Consider the following 16,990-nt stretch of genomic DNA (forward strand, 5'->3'; position numbering starts at 1 on the left):
GAGGGACTGAATAAATTACCGCCCCCCCACCCCCCCCCCGCTTAACAAACACACAAAAACGAATACTACCACCAGTCTTCATTCCAGTCTTCAACCTGGAATGAACAAGGAGCTGCTGGGGATCCTGGTGTCCTACAAAGTGAGAGTCAACTTGATGGTGTCTGGTGGAGGGTGAGTGAGGGGTCAGGGTCTGTCTAGGCAGGGGCTGGGGAGCCACTTTTGTTTTCCTCCCAGGTGGACTGACCCAATCAAGCTGTTCCCCAGACCAGTTTCCCAAACCTGTGAGCTCAGTGAGCAAGCCACCTTCCCTTCTGGAAGCCCATTCTGCGGCTGGGTCAGCCTTCTGATCCCTTATCCCCCGGTAAACCTAGGTTGCCACTTTCATTTCCAGCTGCTAATTTTAGGGTGTCATTCTACCCTCAGCATCCTAGGCGACCTGATCACCAGGTAAGAGATGCTATGGGGAAGCCATGGGGAGAGGGGCCTGGGGGCAAGAATGGGAGACTAAAAGAGTGCCAAGGGAGTGTCTGAGGACATCCCAGGACCAGAAAACTGAGGGAGGGAGGTTCAGGGAGTTGCCTTGGGGGAGATCCATAACTCTCCCTTGGAATCCTCCCAGCGATGTTGGTGTGGAGCTGCCCCTGATCCTGATGCATCCAAAGCCATCACATGGTGAGTGATGGGTGGGACTCATAGGAGCGGTGGTCCTGAGTGTTGGGGACCAAGCAGTTCTGATCTCTTGAATCAAGGACTGGCAGTTTGGGTACAGACTATATAGCAATAGGCAGGTTGGGTTCCTAGGTTTTCAGGGTGTGTGTGTGTGTTGGGAGGGGGGTGGGTAGAGAGGAGAGGGTTAAAAAAGGAGGGGGAAGAGAAACACTTCTTCACTCTACTGAAGAACCCCACATCAGCTTCAACTCCATTTTCCTCTCCCCACTCCATGCTTGCTACAGAGGGTGCTAGGTAAGGTAATGTGAGGTCTGGATGCCCCATCCCCCTTTCCCCATTGCCACCCTCCATTTTATGACGATGGAAATGTTAAAAAGCTTCCCTGGAGTGTTGCTTTCAATACTGTGCAGTGGAAACATATGCTCTAGCTTCATGTCATAGTTCAGTGCTTTTCATATGCCCTCCACCCCTTGCTCTTCTCAGAATCGTCCTTCCCCCCTCATCCTTTCCTTTTTTCTTTTTCCTCCCCCACCCCCTCGCCCTTACTGCTTGGATCCCTTCCTTCCTTCTGACCCTCCATTTTTATTTCCCCTCCAGCGCTCTAGAGGGTGGGTGGGGAGGGACTTTTGTGTTTGGAAGGTTGGGGAGGGAACTTAGGGAAACAAGCCAGAGTGGTTAGCTATGGAGAGGGGGCTGAGGATCTGAGCTGGGAAGCAGGGAAGGGATCACAAAAAGGGAGTGAACGTGGACGATGCCCAACAAGTTGTTCCTAACCCTCCATTCCATTCTTCTGCTTTGCAAGCTCTGAGGACATAGTCATCGAGGAGTTCGCTCGTCAGGAGCACCGTGGGGAGGAGAGCCAGGAGGCTTTGGCGGCGGAGGGGGATGAGGGAAGCTGAGCACCAAGCTCTGGTGCCTCTGTGTGGGAGCCCTACTGTAACGCTCTAATAAATCAGCTTGTCCAAGACATACCTGGCAATATCTTTGGTATTTCCTTCTCCGGGAGGGTAACGGCACTAGAGAACAGCACTTTCTGCCCCTGTCAGTGAGTAGGTTACTCTGTAGCGTGTGCTTTTCCCCTAAAAGACCCCCGACTTTCCTCTGCCAAGGCTACCCACCCTCCGTGGGTCCTTCAACTCTCCCTCAGGGCCCTGGCCATCCCTACCCCAGCGCTACCACTGCAGCACCCTACTACCTCACTCTGGTTATCACCGACCTCTCCTCCCCGAGCACCCAGCCGCAAGAGCTGTGGGCGTGGCCATGATCCCAGGCCCTAGGCAGCACCTAAGGCAAAGAGCAGCGGTTGGACTGAGAGCTCTGTGTGATCTCTCTCACCACCCTCGCAGGCGAGGCCCACAGGGAAGCCAGAGGCTTCTCCTGGAAACCACTGAGACAGTCTCTGCACAAATCTGGGGGAGCAGAGAAGGGAGGGGGGTATCTGGTTGGGCTTTGGAGATCGGGAGGTGTGACGGTACTGTACGGTATGGAGCGTGGGGGAGAATCAGGGAAACCAATTTCCTCCTCCTCGCTCAGGGTGATGGTTGGCCTACTTACCTACCACACAGTGGGGAGGATACCGCTCATCCTCCCCACTCGGGGCACGTACTGCATACAGCTTCAACTGCGCCTGCCAGGTGAGCTCACCACCAAGGCATCACTCAATACATTTTTAAATGTTTATTTATTTCTAGAGACAGAGAGAGAGCGCAAGCGGGGTTGGGACGGAGAGAGGGAGACAAAAGTCTCAAGCAGGCTCCAGGGTCTGAGCTGTCAGTACAGAGCCGGATGTGGGGCTCCAACTGTGAGATCCTGACCTGAGCTGAAGTCTGAAGCCTAACCGACTGAGCCACCCAGGTGCCCCTCACACAATACATTTTTGCCCACTCCTCAGCCAGTTCACCTAGGGAATCTTCTCAGTTATCTATTGTAAGCACTGAGAAGCTGAGCCAGGACAACCTTCTCAAGGGCCATTCTCCACTTCTGGTTCTGAGACTACCCTGGTATTGGAAGTAGAGGGGTGGAGTATCTGATTCTCATTTGCAGGCAATCATTGGAATTGATTTCCTGTCTAAGATCAAGTACTTGGGAGGACAAATAGTGAATGTTTACTCTCATATCACTAACCTCAACCTCTTAGGCCTATTCATAACAATAGAGTAGCACCAGCCTAGATTATCTGTGGATAAAGAAGGGGAAGACAAGGGGCATCTGTGTGGCTTAGTCGATTAAGCATCCTGCTCTTGACTTTGGCTCAGGTCATGATCTCGTTTCATGGGTTAGAGGCCCACGTCCAGCTCTGCACTGACAGCTCAAAGCTTGCTTGGGATTCTCTCTCTGCCCCTCTCCCACTCATGTGCTCTGTATCTCTCTTAAAAAATAAACTTAAAAAAATTAAGGGGAAGAAAAATATGAAGCTTCCCCAAATTACCAAACCCTGCTTTGTTTTCTCTGCCTTCATCTAATCTCCACCTATAACAAAATCCAAGAGGCTTTGAATCCTTAAATCTGCTGCTCTATAGGGTCTTCCTTAATCAAAACAGTATATTGAGATTAGACCTGTGCAAGGATGGTAGGCCACTTGGTTTGTGGCCATAGCAGCCACCTTTAAGGGACCTTGTTCCCTTGTTCTTTTTATTTTTCCTTTATTAAGTTCTAGCCTTTTAAAAGCAAGTGTCTTTCCTTTCTAGACATTTTCTTATGCAGGTTCAGCTGCTGCTATGGGACACAGCTGGCCAGGAGTGCTCTTGAAGCCTAAATTCCTAGCTACATACATGGTTCGACTATGGCTGTGGCTGTCTAGGACATCACGACTGTTATGGCATGTTTTATTTGAAAAAGGGATTGAGGGAAACAATAGGAAGGTAAGACTAGCAGAGTGGAAGTGCAAGAACATTATTCTCTCTAAACCTTTACTAAATGTTTCAACTCTCCACAACAGTCTTGTAGACATCAATGCTTTAAAGCAGACACGTAAGTGGGTACAAGATGTATGCACAGAAAGAGATGATGACATCATCATCGTGTTAGTGGCTAACATTGATCTGAACAACAAAAGATAAGGTATAATTACAACTTCTGGCACACCTAGGGTTCCATCTCTATGGGGAGGGTCTACTGTGCTGTATTGACATGGAAGGAGTTACCAGTTTCAGGGACCAGAAAGATGATGGGTTGAAGGCTTCTATGGTTCCTGTCCTGTGGAGGCATCATTATACCTCAGAAGGATCTATCCGTATCCACTTTGAGTTACCACTTACTGCTATCTGGTCCCTTACATCAGTTCTCATTTGTCCAGACAAATCTCTGCAGACAATGGGAAGGAAAAATCCAGAGACTTCAATGGGATATTTGACACCAGTGCCAAAACTGGTAACAACATAAAATATGTAATACCCATTTCCCTTTATAATATTTCTGTTGCACTCTTAGCTCTAGCTAACCCCCCCCCCCCCCCTGCTTACTTTTTTGGATAACCTTGGCTTGTCCTATCCTGGGGTTGGTATAAGGGTCATTTTCCCATCATGCAGTACAAAGTCCTGGGATTGTCTCTGAACCTGGACTTTCACATACACACACATAGCTATTCCAGCACATGGCTTCTGCCCTTCTATCTAGAATTCATTTCCACTGAAGGAAGAGGAGTATCCTTTCTCCCAGCTTTGCTGGGACAGGGAGTATAAAGCAGAGAAGGCAAACCCTTTGCTGAATTGATGGCCAGGCCTGACTATTTAAGGGAAAATGGGACTAACCAAAAGTAGCTCCCTGGTTTGCCTTCAAGCAACAGATTTAAGATCAGAATTCCTCTTCTGGGTCTCCTAGCAGCTTCCCTGGGAATAGTTGAGATTTGACCCCAGTCACATTACTCTTACCTTAACACACACCTCAGTGGTTGAAATCCAACTGGAGCCCTCCATGGAGTCAGGCATCAAAATCTATTGCTCCTTTTCATAACTTAGTCTCTGCCTAATTTGATTAATTTATTGCATTTGGGCTTCCCAGTAATCCATCCCTGCCCCTCAAACTTACAGTTTAAATACCTGGATACTTACTAAGCTTTCATACAATTCCTGAACTTAGGAGCACAACAAACCCTGAATGGTGCCTTGGTGGCTCAGTCGGTTGAGTGTCCTACTCTTGATTTTAGCTACGGTCATGATCCCAGTGTTATGGGATCAAGCCCCACATCAGGCTCCACGCTGAACATGAAGCCTGCTTGAGATTCTCTGTCTCTTCCTCTCTCCCGTTTCCCCCGCTCATGCTCTCTCTTTCTCTAAAATAAAATTAAAACAAAACAAAACAAAACAAAACCCCTGAAAATGCTATCATTCTTTCTTGACTGCTTCTTGCAGCTATGGGGTGGAAAGTTCTTGCAGGGCCCAGGAACCCCACCTTACTTTCTCTTACTGCTCAAAGATATCTATAGGGGATGCAGGTCTACAACAACTGGGATACCTCAAAGGCCAATACAGTTTATTCCCCACTGTTTTCTTATCTACACCCTCAATAAATGACTGGTCCTTTTGCCTCAGTCTGTTATTGCTCATGTCTTCTCCACACTATACCTGTACCTTTACAATGCAACTACATCATGCTAGTGTTCCAACAAAGAACCATTCCAATATCTCAAAGTGAGAACCAATTTAGGGCAGAAGGCTTTTTGCCTCTTAGGCTCATGGCACCTTGCTGGGACTTTTTACCACGTTTACCACACTTCTTAGATGAGTTGTCTTAAAACCTGTTCACCACAGAGGCACCTGGGTGGCTCAGTTGGTTAAGCGTCCGACTTCAGCTCAGGTCATTTTCTCACCGCTGGTGAGTTTGAGCCCCATGTTGGGCTCTGCGCTGACAGCTCAGAGCCTGGAGCCTGCTTCCAGTTCTGTGTCTCCTTCTCTCTCTGCCCCTCTCCCACTCATGCTCTGTCTCTTTCTCTCAAAAATAAATAAACGGTAAAAAAAAAACCCATTCACCACAGAGAGAGTCAGGGAGAGTCTTGGACCTCAACATTCAGTAGACTCACTCAACCAATATGCCTTTGTGCAAGTATCTGAGCCTCCAGTTTTTCAGATGGCCACTGGGGGGCAGCACAGCAAATAGGAGCATAGACTAGGAGTGGGATTTCGGAGGAAGCAGACAGCTAATAATTCTACCTTCAGTTCTACTCATTAGAATGTTGCTACTTGACAATAGCGCATAGTATAGCTGAGATGGGATTTATAGAACAAGCCAGAAACTCCTCATAGAGATATACTATTTAGGACTGTTTCCATATTTGAAGATTTAAAAATTCAGATTTCCAAGTTCCACCTCAGATCAACAAAATCACTCCCAAGGGAAGGGCCTGGAAACACATAATTAAGCTTCCCAGGCTTCTTTCAAGGCAAATTTGGGACTTTCATTATGGGGTACTTCACCCCATATCTCATTAGAAAACTTTGTTCTGAATGGGTATTTTAAACATGCCAACGGAAACGGCATAAGGTGTGGCCTGGAATCTCTAACAACGGACTGGCAACAAAGAACATGGCAGGTTATTTGGGGGCTGGAGTAAAGAAGACAAGGAGGTCAACAGTACCATTCAACCTACAAGGTGGAAATTGGGAACCAATTTCTTACTGCTGTCCCTGAAAGCAATGCATCCAAACCTCCCCCTTCATTTGTGTACCAGATCCAAGAATCTGGGGAAGGAGAAGATAATGACATTAATACCATCCTCAGCAGAGAAACGTCCAAAGCTCATGAGGGAAGGGGCGCTGCTTCTTCCAGTACCCCTAACCCTATACCATTCCTCAGTTACACTGAAGGTAAGGTTTCCGGGCCTCCCTAATGGACTGGCCAGATAGAGATGGTTGTGAAGTAGGTATAGTGTTGCTGTTACTTGCATTGGTTTTCCTCTCTTTGGAAGAACTTTTGTTTTGGACTCAATAGCATTGCAAACCCAGTCAGTATCATCCAAAAGTCAAACCAGCATTTCCTCAGCATTGCCTTTTACTTTTTTTGGCAGAGGATGGGGCAGGGGGAACAGTCCCAGGGAGTCTCCAGAGTGTATGAGACTGGTAGTGCAAGGATGGGATGAGATGGCCAGGTAGATGGGGTGGAAGGCCCCCGAGATTCTTTTTTCTTTTGGTTTCTATATGCTAATGAAAACGATATGACTTATGCATAATTGTCTTGCACATGGTATTCAATAAATGTCAGTTGCCTTTTCTAGCGGGATTCTCCACAGGCTATACCTAGGTATCATCATCCTTCTTTCAGGGAATGAAGCTTATCTGGAACACTAGGGAACAAAAGCTGCAATACAGTTTGGGTAATGCAGATGGCTAGCTGGTCTGGGGCAGGGCGTCATTGTGTCCCCATCCTCCCCACTCTGCTCTGCCAGGGTGGGGCCAAGACTACAGTTTCCCAAGAGGCTTCCCTGAGGCCTAGTCAGCTTATCCTAGAAGATTCAATGTGGAGGGCTATGGGCTGCAACTCTCTAGTGCACAGTCCTCTCTTTTTGGCGATGATAATCTGAGGAAAAGAAGAAAGGAAAGGAAGGAACGAGTAGGTTATTTATAGGCCTGAGCTCCCAAGTCCCCTTCCCCAACTTGTGGGGCCTTTAGTAATCAGTATTTAAAGAGTTCCTACCCAGGGCCCTGCCAGGTAAGTAAAAAAGAGAGTGGCACTTACTGTAAGGAAAGAAGCGGACACGCATGCTGATTTCGCGGGCTGTCTTCAGGATCTCAACAGCCTGGAAGGAACACAGCAGCTTGTACAAATGAAGAGATATGACCCAGGACAGTATCATAACAGGAGAAAGTTGGCCACTCCAACCTTCTGGGTCACTAATAGCTGCTTCTTCCTAGTATACTTCATCAGCAGAGATTCCTTCCTTTTTTAAAAGTTTATTTTAAGAGAGAGAAAGCGTGAGTAGGAGATGGGTAGAGAGAGAAAGAGAAAGAGAGAGAGAGAGAGAGAGAGAGAGAGAAGGATCCCAAGCAGGCTCCACACTGTCTGCACAGAACCCAACACAGGGCTCAAACTCACGAACCGCGATATCACGACCCATGCCGAAGTCGGATGCTTAACCAACTGAGCCACCCAGGCACCCCAGCAGAGCTTCCTTCTGATCAAGTTACAGATCAGTCTAATCCTGTCCAACCTTCCTACTGGGGATGGCTTCTTGCCTCACCACAGCACAAATGCTGTGCTCACCTTGCTGTGCTCAATATCTTGGAAATCCACATCATTCACAGCTAGGACTTGGTCCCCTTCCTGAAGTCCTGCTCGATGTGCATCAGAGTCAGGAATTACCTGTTTGTTGGTAAGGAGAGAATATGTAAGATTGAGGTGACATCATTTCAAAGGCTGTAATTAAAATCAAGTGCTCTTCAAATGTAAGGTGCTATTGTTTTTGTGTGTGTGACAGTGTAGGGAAACAGAGGGTTTGCTGGGTGAGAAGTTTTAAATGGGAAAGGGTGTACCCATTATGCACCTTCTGTAAGTCTACTGAATCATCCTTCTCCCAGGCTTTAGGACATCAGGATTCTGCATTCTGATAACTTTAACAAAGGGAAGTAGCAATATGGTCGCTTACCAGGCACACATACCTTGGAGATAAAGATGCCTAGCTGGGAGGCCTTTCCTCCTCGGATATTAAATCCCAACTGTAAGGGCAGAAAAAGGGGAGGTGACTCAATATAGACCACAAACACAAAAACATCTAATAGCGTAACTATACATGATAGCTTGGCTTACGTGTTCCTTCCTCAGAGAGAAGTCGAAGTTGTGGAAGTGGTATCTCAGATTTTCTGCCCATTAGAAAGTTTCCTTACCTCCCTACCAGATTTACCATCCATCTCCTCAACCACTGTCAACTTCTGGGCCTGGTACAGACAGAGCTAGCCTGGAATAAGACTCAACTGTTCCATAAGCTCACCTGAGCTCCAGGGGGCTTCTTCAGTGTGACGATTCGGGGAAGAAACTGGGTCAACTCATTGTTGTAGTCTGGGTGGTATACCCTCTGCAAGACATAGCAACCACAGAAATCTTACTACCAGCCTTAGATTTTACACTCACCTTCATCTTGAATATAAATGTATCACCCTGAAGTCAGGAAAAGGTGTGGTCTTGGACTCAGTTTTAAGTAAAACAGATAACACTGTCTAAATAGGTAGATGGATAGCACGGGGAAATGTCAACAGCCCAGTAACTCCCCATCTCTTTACCTTGACAAGATAGAAACTAAGGCTCTGAATTTCCAGAATTCTCTGGTGTGAATGAACTGTGACAGGACAATAACATAAGAAGTCCCCAATGGGCCCAGTTGCTCAGAATCCAACTTCTGGGTCCCCTGGCTACAACAAAGGCTAGAATTCACTCTCCACTGAGCTTTTTTCTAACCCCAGCATCCTACCTTTCATATATCATCCCACGCCCAAAGGGATAAACCCCCTACTCAAGCATTCCCACCTCATGAGGAGGAATCCATGCCGGGGGATTCTCATAAGCAGGCAGGAAAACCACCGGGTAGTCATCATAAGGAATCCGGCTGTCCATCTCCAGCAAAGCCCTGAATGGAAGGAAGGGTGACTCAAAGCTGATAAAAACGGTTCAAAAAGCAGGGGCACTTGGGTGTCTCAGTCAATTAAGCTTCCCACTTTGGCTCAGATCACGACCTCATGGTTTGAGTTCGAGCCCCGCGTTGGGCTCTGTGCTGACAGCTCAGAGCCTGGAGCCTGCTTCGGATTCTGTGTCTCCCTCTCTCTGTCTCTGCTCCTCCCCCGCTTGTGCTCTCTCTCGTTCTCAGAAACGAATAAACATTAAAAAAAAAAAAAAAAGCTTCAAAAAGCAGTCCAGCAAGCTCCAGAAAACAACCCCAATCCGTCCCAAGGCTGTTGGTCTATGCACTCAGTCCACTTCTAGGTGATAAAGATTGAGAGAGAGAAGGAAGAAAAAAGATGGAAGAAAACTTTTAACTTTGCTTAAGATCTGGATGCCAAGCAACTGGTTAGGTAATCCATAGAGATGATCTCCTTTCTCACAACAATACTGCAAATAAATGTTACCATCTTCATTCTAGAGAACAGGAAATCGGGAGCATCTAAAAAGATCTGTCTATTCTCGGAGTCCAAGGGAGGGCTGACTCCAACTGTCCACAGGGGCTCGGGGCAGGGCACCGCCCCCACATTCCCTACATGTGATCAGTAATGGTGGGGGTCCCCAGATCGAGCCTTCCTTCACCACCAGCCACCTCCCAGGTCCCCGCCCCGCATCCTGCCTGAGTCTCACGCACACGACGCGCAAATGCCGTACCACTTCACCCACCCGCAGGCCTCCGGGACTTCAGCCTCCGCTCGCCGCCAATTCACTCTGGAAGCCGGAAGCGGATGCTCAGATGGGTCGCAAAGGGCGGGATCAGGGTGCGGCGCGCAGGCCCGCCCCTTCCCAACGCGTCTTCCGGCGCGCGCCGACGTGTGTGCTGTGCCCGCAAGCTGTCTGTGCTTCGATTGGCTGGCTTCTCAGGGACCGATTTGAAACTTGGCGGTTAAAGCTCCGGCTGAGATAGGGCGGCGGGAGATCGGGGAAGGGACGTTTAGTTTGGTGAGTGAAGGGGGCATACCTTAGCTCAGGATCTGCCTTTCCTGGTACCGTGGGGCTTTGGTTCTTTGTCGTCATCTCCGCCGGGGGCCTTCCTTTTCATTTCAGACTCCACTTCGCTCTCTTCAGAGTGTCGGGCTGACGGGCTGCCCTGTCTGAGGGACAGTGACTTTCCTGAGGCAGCAATCCCCCCTGGGATGGGGAGGCTGCCGCCGCTTCTGCTGAGTTCCGTAACCAATCCATCCCACCCTCCGAGGAGGACTGGAACTCCCACCCCTCCTGACCTACCAAAATTCATCAGCAAGTGTCTTCTTTTCTCCCCTCAGAGACGGTGCTGCGGTAGGATCATGAAGGAAGAGGTGAAGGGAATTCCAGTAAGAGTGGCATTGCGATGTCGCCCTCTGGTCCCCAAAGAGATTAGTGAGGGCTGCCAGATGTGCCTTTCCTTCGTACCCGGGGAGCCACAGGTGCGTAGGCGAGTCCTGGGCTGGCCTCTGAACAGCTGGGGCCAAATGGCAGTGAGGGGCGTGGTCTTGCCTTTCATTTTTTTTTTTTCTTACTCCCTGTTCTTTGCCTTCTCTAGGTGGTGGTTGGTACTGACAAATCCTTTACCTACGATTTTGTGTTTGATCCCTCTACTGAACAGGAAGAAGTCTTCAATACAGCAGTAGCACCACTCATAAAAGGCGTATTTAAAGGTGAGGCTATGTAATTCTTCTACTCCTCGAGCGTGTATTATGTCAGGCACTGTGCCTCGGTGCTGCAAATGAACATGAACAAATGAAACATGAGCCCTGCCTTCAAAAAGCCCACAGCCTAGGAACTAACCCAGTGTCATTTGTGAAAGTCTGTACGCTTGAAAGTAGTTTGATACCGTATTTGTTGTAGGTGGTTCTGCTCATCTTTGCCTTGTATATACATTTTTTGTTTGTTTGTCCTGGAACTCCATTAGATTCTAAGTTCTTTTATGGGTGCTGAAGATGATCGGTATGCCAACCTACTTAAGGCCCAGGTACTGCAAAGCCTGTTGAGGGATTCAGAGAAAGATCATATAGCTTCTAGGCCCTGGAGGAGTTCAAAGTCCAGGAGTAGGAGTGGAAGTGGATGACTACATACATAATTTTAAATACATAAAAAATTTTAACCTTTTTGCACTTACCTTTAAGAAAAGACACTTTATTTTATTTTAATATTTATTTACATTTGAATTTTGAGAGAGAGCACAAGTCGGGGAGGGGCAGAGAGAGACACACACACACAGAATCCAAAGCAGGCTCCAGGCTCTGAGCTGTCAGCACAGAGCCTGATGTGGGGCTTGAACTCACCAACTGTGAGATCATGACCTGAGTGGAAGTCGGACGCTTAACTGAGTGAGCCACCCAGGCACTCCTAAGAAAAGACATTTTAAAAGTTAAAAATGCACAATAGACTCAATCCTGCTATAGAAGTAGCACTGTGTTCAAAGTGGTATGATAACCTAAAGGATAGCACTAATATTGCCGGGGGATTAGGGGTGAATTTCACAACACAGGAAATCTTTGAGATAGGTCTTGAATGATGAGTAGAATCCTTAGGTGAAGAAGGATATTTTCTAAAGCCCCCGAATACTCTGATCAGTTAATAATCTTTATTAAAGAAGCTAAGGCTTGGGGCGCCTGGGTGGCGCAGTCGGTTAAGCGTCCGACTTCAGCCAGGTCACGATCTCGTGGTCCGGGAGTTCGAGCCCCACGTCAGGCTCTGGGCTGATGGCTCGGAGCATGGAGCCTGTTTCCGATTCTGTGTCTCCCTCTCTCTCTCTGCCCCTCCCCCGTTCATGCTCTGTCTCTCTCTGTCCCAAAAATAAATAAACGTTGATTAAAGCCTTTAAAAAAAAAAAAAAGAAGAAGCTAAGGCTTTAGTGTTGTTGAAGACCATAGCAGGGTTCTAAAGAAGGGAGCAATGTCTGAGAGGTGTCTAATTATTGTTATTCTTCTTTTAATGTTTATTTTTGAGAGAGAGAGAGTGAGTAGGGGAGAGGCAGAGAGAGAGAGGGATGGAGGATCCGAAGTGGGCTCTGTGCTGACAGCAGCAATCCCATTATGGGGCTCAAACTCAAGAACGGTGAGATCATGACCTGAGCTAAGAGGACACTCAACCGGCCGAGCCACCCAGGCACCCCTAATTATTGTTATTTTAGTACAGAGGTTATTCAGGATTCAAAGCAGAGAGCTACGTAGAAGTAGAAGCATGGCACACCAGTCCCTTAAAGATGAAAGGCATGTTTTACATCACCTAGTCTTACTTTGTATCCAAAGAAAAATACTTTCCAGCAATATCTCTAAGTGAACTTACACCATCTATTTAAAATTCTTTTAAATAGGGATAGGGAACTCACTAACTTGCAATAGGGGGTCCTATTGGTTGGATTTTGGACAACTCTAATTGGGTTAGATTATATTGAGATGAAATTTGCTTCCCTATAATTTCCAGTGATGTTAGTTAATCCCTCTAGGTAAATAGAAGCCTTCTTACAGGCAACAGCTATTCACGTGTTTTTTCCCCCACTTTTTTAAATGATGTTATGGCTCAGGACACATTGAACACTGTTTTACATTTTTTCAATATTAAATCAGGGGCACCTGAGTGGCTTAGTTGGCTAAGCATTGGACTTTTGATTTCAGCTCAGGTCATGACCTTGTGGCTTGTGAGTTCAAGACCTGAGTTGGGCTCTGCACTGTTAGTGCAGAGCCTGCTTGGGATTCTCTGTCTCCCTCCCTCTCTGCCCCTCCCCTGTGCGCACTCTCTCTCTCTCTCTCTCTGTCTCTCTCAAAATAAATTAATAAACTTAAAAATTTTTTTAAAAACATTAAAGCAATAATCTCAAACTTATAGAAATGTTGCAAAAACAGCATAAAGAACTTTTTTTCTTCTATCATTTGAGATGAATTGTTGACCTGATGCACCCTGAATGTGTATGTATATTGGCTACAATCAAGGGCTTCCTCCTACATAACTACAATATAAAGATCAAAATCATGAAATAAGCATTGCTGTATTACTACCATCTAGCCCTCAGACTTCTTTCAAGTTTCACCAATTGTCCCAATAATGTCCTCTAGAGTAAAAGGATCTCATTTAAAAGCACTTATTGTATATAGTTGTACTGCCTCCGTATAGTCTGTTTCATTTTAAAGTTTTTCCAGTCTTTTTTGAAGATCACAAGCCAGTAATTTTGTAAACTGTTTATCAGTTTTGGTGTGTCTGATGTTATGATTAAGATTCAGGTTGCATATCTTCAGTAGGAATATCACAGAAGTGGTGCTGTATTCTTTCCTTTGAATCTTATCAAACAGCACATGATGACTTATTTCGTTACTGCTGATGTTCATTTTGATCATTTGATTACAGTGTTGTCTGCGAGGCTTCTTCACTATAAAGTTAAACTTTTTCCTATTTACGCATTTGGAAGACAATTATATGATTCTATCTAAGTCTTCTAATTAACCATCCCTCCTTTCCTTTAGTTATTCCAGAAACAATATGGTTCCCAGGCCCTTCATCATCTGGTCATCTTCCTCAGAATGTACCTTCACGGTTTAGTAAGAGCCCTATAGTTCTACTTTTATCTTAACTTGGGAAACTATAAGAATCAAATTATAGTCTTTAGAGGCAATATAAAGTAGGTAGCAATTCTAATATGTATATGTTTGATTAACATTGTTCTCAGTTGCAAAGGCAAAGCCAATATTTTTTCACTCAGCTCAGTGGCATCCTCTTCTACTCTGAATTCCCAATACCAGAGAGCCCTGAATATTTTGGAAAAAGTACTGAAACTTGGTTTCCCCAGTTACTACTATATACACATATCTGTGGTATTGTAGATGATTATGGAATGTTATGTTTTTGCCCTGTAGTTGTGCCAGTTGACACTAGCTATTTATTACAGTGGAAATCTTGATTTAACATCTTATGATCTTTCAGAATATCAAGGTCTTCATTTAGACATACAAGTTCTTTTAAAAAGAAAAAAAAAGGCCAAGAACATATATCACATTAAATCATACTTAAATGATGACATGTCTATAAGAAGCCTGATAATATGGTCCAGATGGACTGAGAGTTTAAATAGGGAGTGGATGCTTTCATTGGTTATAAAAAATCTACGTTGTTGCCTTTTCAGATGAAGACTGGTAATCAAAAACATATATGTTGGAATTCCTTCTATTTATGCAACTTCTAAGACTTTCATTTAATTCCCATAATTTAAAATTGCTAGAAGTAGAATTATAAAGCTCTGAATGGCTTTTTGACAGTGACTGGGCCACCTTTATTACCTCATTCATATCTTTAAATGTTTTACTTCTTTGGGGTACTTGGGTGGCTCAGTCGGTTAAGCGTCCAACTTCGGTTCAGGGCATGATCTCATGGTTCATGAGTTCAAGCCCCACATCAGGCTCTGTGCTGACAGCTAAGAGCCTGGAGCCTGCTTCAGATTCTGTCCCCCTCTTTCTCTGCCCCTCCCCTGCTCGCTTGCTCTCACTCTCTCTCTCAAAAATAACATTTGAATAACTAACTAAATAAATGTTTTACTTCCTAGCTTTTAAGGGCCACAAAGAGGGGCACATATTCTGGAGTTGGTATTTTTTTTCTTTGCTTATTTGGACTAATGCAAAATCATGGCACCCATCTAAGTTTTCTGTATGTCTGCTAGTCCTAAGAGACCCTTGTCTTAAGAGAGCAGTCTCAATTTTGTTGCAAATAATTGCTGAAAGAAGTTGAGTATATTGATTGGTTGAAAATATTTAAACACCACTATGTATGTGACTTCTGTTTTGCCAGGATACAATGCAACCGTCCTGGCCTATGGGCAAACTGGCTCTGGAAAAACCTATTCAATGGGAGGTGCATACACTGCAGAGCAAGAGAATGAACCAACAGTTGGGGTTATTCCTAGGGTAATACAATTACTCTTCAAAGAAATTGATAAAAAGAGTGACATCGAATTTACTCTGAAAGTATCATACTTGGAGGTAAATGATTTATCTTTAATTATATAGAATTCAAATGTAACTTGGGTGGAAAAAAAAATCCAAATCAGGTTTTTCCCGGCATGACTCAAATTAGTAAATTGCATTTTTAGTAAATTACATTTTAATAAATTGATAGAGAAAATTTACTGGCTCAGTTGGATCTGGCTCCCACCCAGTTCTTTTCTTGTCAGAAGAGTCTGTTTAATCTGATTGTTAGAGGAGTTGGCATTGCCGTATAAAAAGATAATAGGAATTCTTTAATTCCAATTTGGCTTCCACTGCTGATTCCCTGTACAGTATGCAGAAGAATATCTGATTTCCCTTTATTATTTTGAAGCCTAAGTGATAATGCTTCTAGTTTCAGGAAGAATGTTATAAAAAGTGGGTGAAGTATTGAGCTGTGTGTGTGATAATAGAATGTGTTTATTCAACAGATAGTTATTAAATACTTACTGCGTTACAGGACCTGTTCTAGCTACTTAGGATATATCAATGAACAAAACATTAAAATCCCTACCCTTGTGGGGTTTTCATTCTAGTGAATATCACTATACAACTAGATGGGCCAGTTATATCTAACCTATGACATCAAACCTATGTTTAAGAAATTTGTGGCTTCTGGGAAAGTAGTTGGTTAGTTCCTTAGTAGTGATATCTTTAATAAGCAATAATTAAACTTACATAATTTAAGCATGCAATTATATATTGTATGTGAATACTTCATCCTGGAGTTGAATCTTAATATGTATAGGAGGTGTGGAGTTGGAAGATGGGGAGTTAAACATCATTAAGATTAGCCTTTTTGGATATCTTGATTAACCCAGTTGTGGTCAAGGTAATCAAATGTAAAAATTACTTAAGAACTTCGTATGTTAAATAGTAGCAACAGCCATAATAGCAAACAAATATGGTGCTTACTATCCGCTAAACACTGTTCTAAGTTCTTAGAGTTCTGGTTGTTGAAATATTGGTTGCCACTTCTCCTGTTTGCTTTTCATTTCCTCCCTCCAATAAGGACCCTTTACTTACATTTTAACAATCAGGAAGGTGATACTGTCATGCCACCATCAAAGAACTGGATTTGGGCACCCATGTAACTTTTCATTGTGTCCAGTATTCCCAAGAAACTGTCTTAAGAGCAGTCTCAATTTTGTTACAACTAATATGTGAATTCATTCTTGTAAGTATCAAATGGTTACATGTAGAATTAAAGTCCTTTTCTTTATTATAAGAATAAAATGTTGTAAAATATTTTTAATACAGGAAGTCGCAAAGAATTTTAAAAGTCACCCAAGATTACCACTATTAACATCTTGTGTTTGCCACTTTATTTTTAACAATACCAGATTTACAACGAAGAAATCTTGGATCTTCTATGCCCGTCTCGTGAGAAAGCCTCTCAAATAAATATACGGGAAGATCCTAAGGAAGGCATAAAGGTGTGTTTGTCTCTCATTTAATGTTACTGAAAAATGTTGGCCACCACTAACATTTACATCTCTTTTATTTGCCACTGTGGTTTTTTTTTTCAACGTTTATTTATTTTTGGGACAGAGAGAGACAGAGCATGAACGGGGGAGGGGCAGAGAGAGAGGGAGACACAGAATCAGAAACAGGCTCCAGGCTCTGAGCCATCAGCCCAGAGCCTGACGCGGGGCTCGAACTCACGGACCGCGAGATCGTGACCTGGCTGAAGTCGGACGCTTTAACCAACTGCGCCACCCAGGCGCCCC

General features: G+C 44.8%; 3 protein-coding genes across 27 annotated transcripts in view; 2 read left to right on the forward strand and 1 right to left on the reverse strand.

The window, feature by feature from the left end:
* ARR3 (arrestin 3) overlaps positions 1-1,640 on the forward strand; it is a 14,108-nt gene extending 12,468 nt beyond the window's left edge. For 5 of the 14 annotated variants that reach the window (XM_040467795.1, XM_040467791.1, XM_040467805.1 and 2 more), the window contains 5 exons: positions 76-171; positions 424-447; positions 620-672; positions 954-963; positions 1,472-1,640. In XM_040467795.1, the coding sequence (XP_040323729.1) occupies positions 76-171; positions 424-447; positions 620-672; positions 954-963; positions 1,472-1,568 (280 nt within the window). In that variant the 3' untranslated portion in view covers positions 1,569-1,640. Of the gene's footprint in view, positions 1-75; positions 172-391; positions 448-619; positions 673-953; positions 964-1,471 lie in introns of those variants that run through there. The other 9 variants (XM_040467792.1, XM_040467793.1, XM_040467794.1 and 6 more) reach the window with 9 other exon arrangements.
* The window catches only part of PDZD11 (PDZ domain containing 11), a 24,949-nt gene extending 14,825 nt beyond the window's left edge, over positions 1-10,124 (reverse strand). For 5 of the 11 annotated variants that reach the window (XR_005788004.1, XM_040467807.1, XM_040467810.1 and 2 more), the window contains exons 1-6: positions 9,976-10,124; positions 9,121-9,220; positions 8,588-8,671; positions 8,259-8,315; positions 7,864-7,962; positions 7,339-7,399 (exon numbers count right to left, since the gene is read on the reverse strand). Coding sequence is in view for 10 of the 11 variants with exons in the window: in XM_040467807.1 (XP_040323741.1) it covers positions 7,339-7,399; positions 7,864-7,962; positions 8,259-8,315; positions 8,588-8,671; positions 9,121-9,207 (388 nt within the window). In the remaining variant the exon portion in view is untranslated. Of the gene's footprint in view, positions 1-6,636; positions 7,180-7,338; positions 7,400-7,863; positions 7,963-8,258; positions 8,316-8,587; positions 8,672-9,120; positions 9,221-9,943 lie in introns of those variants that run through there. The other 6 variants (XM_040467816.1, XM_040467813.1, XM_040467815.1 and 3 more) reach the window with 4 other exon arrangements.
* Positions 10,125-10,153: 29 nt separating this feature from the next.
* The window catches only part of KIF4A (kinesin family member 4A), a 134,888-nt gene continuing 128,051 nt past the window's right edge, over positions 10,154-16,990 (forward strand). Inside the window, exons 1-5 of one of the 2 annotated variants that reach the window (XM_040467790.1) lie at positions 10,154-10,251; positions 10,575-10,715; positions 10,832-10,946; positions 15,067-15,257; positions 16,604-16,696. In XM_040467790.1, the coding sequence (XP_040323724.1) occupies positions 10,596-10,715; positions 10,832-10,946; positions 15,067-15,257; positions 16,604-16,696 (519 nt within the window). In that variant the 5' untranslated portion in view covers positions 10,154-10,251; positions 10,575-10,595. Of the gene's footprint in view, positions 10,252-10,407; positions 10,716-10,831; positions 10,947-15,066; positions 15,258-16,603; positions 16,697-16,990 lie in introns of those variants that run through there. The other variant, XM_040467789.1, reaches the window with a different exon arrangement.

This window comes from Herpailurus yagouaroundi, unplaced genomic scaffold, assembly GCF_014898765.1.
Source record: "Herpailurus yagouaroundi ecotype Mexico unplaced genomic scaffold, PumYag 67569, whole genome shotgun sequence".
NCBI classification, from domain to species: domain Eukaryota; kingdom Metazoa; phylum Chordata; class Mammalia; order Carnivora; family Felidae; genus Herpailurus; species Herpailurus yagouaroundi.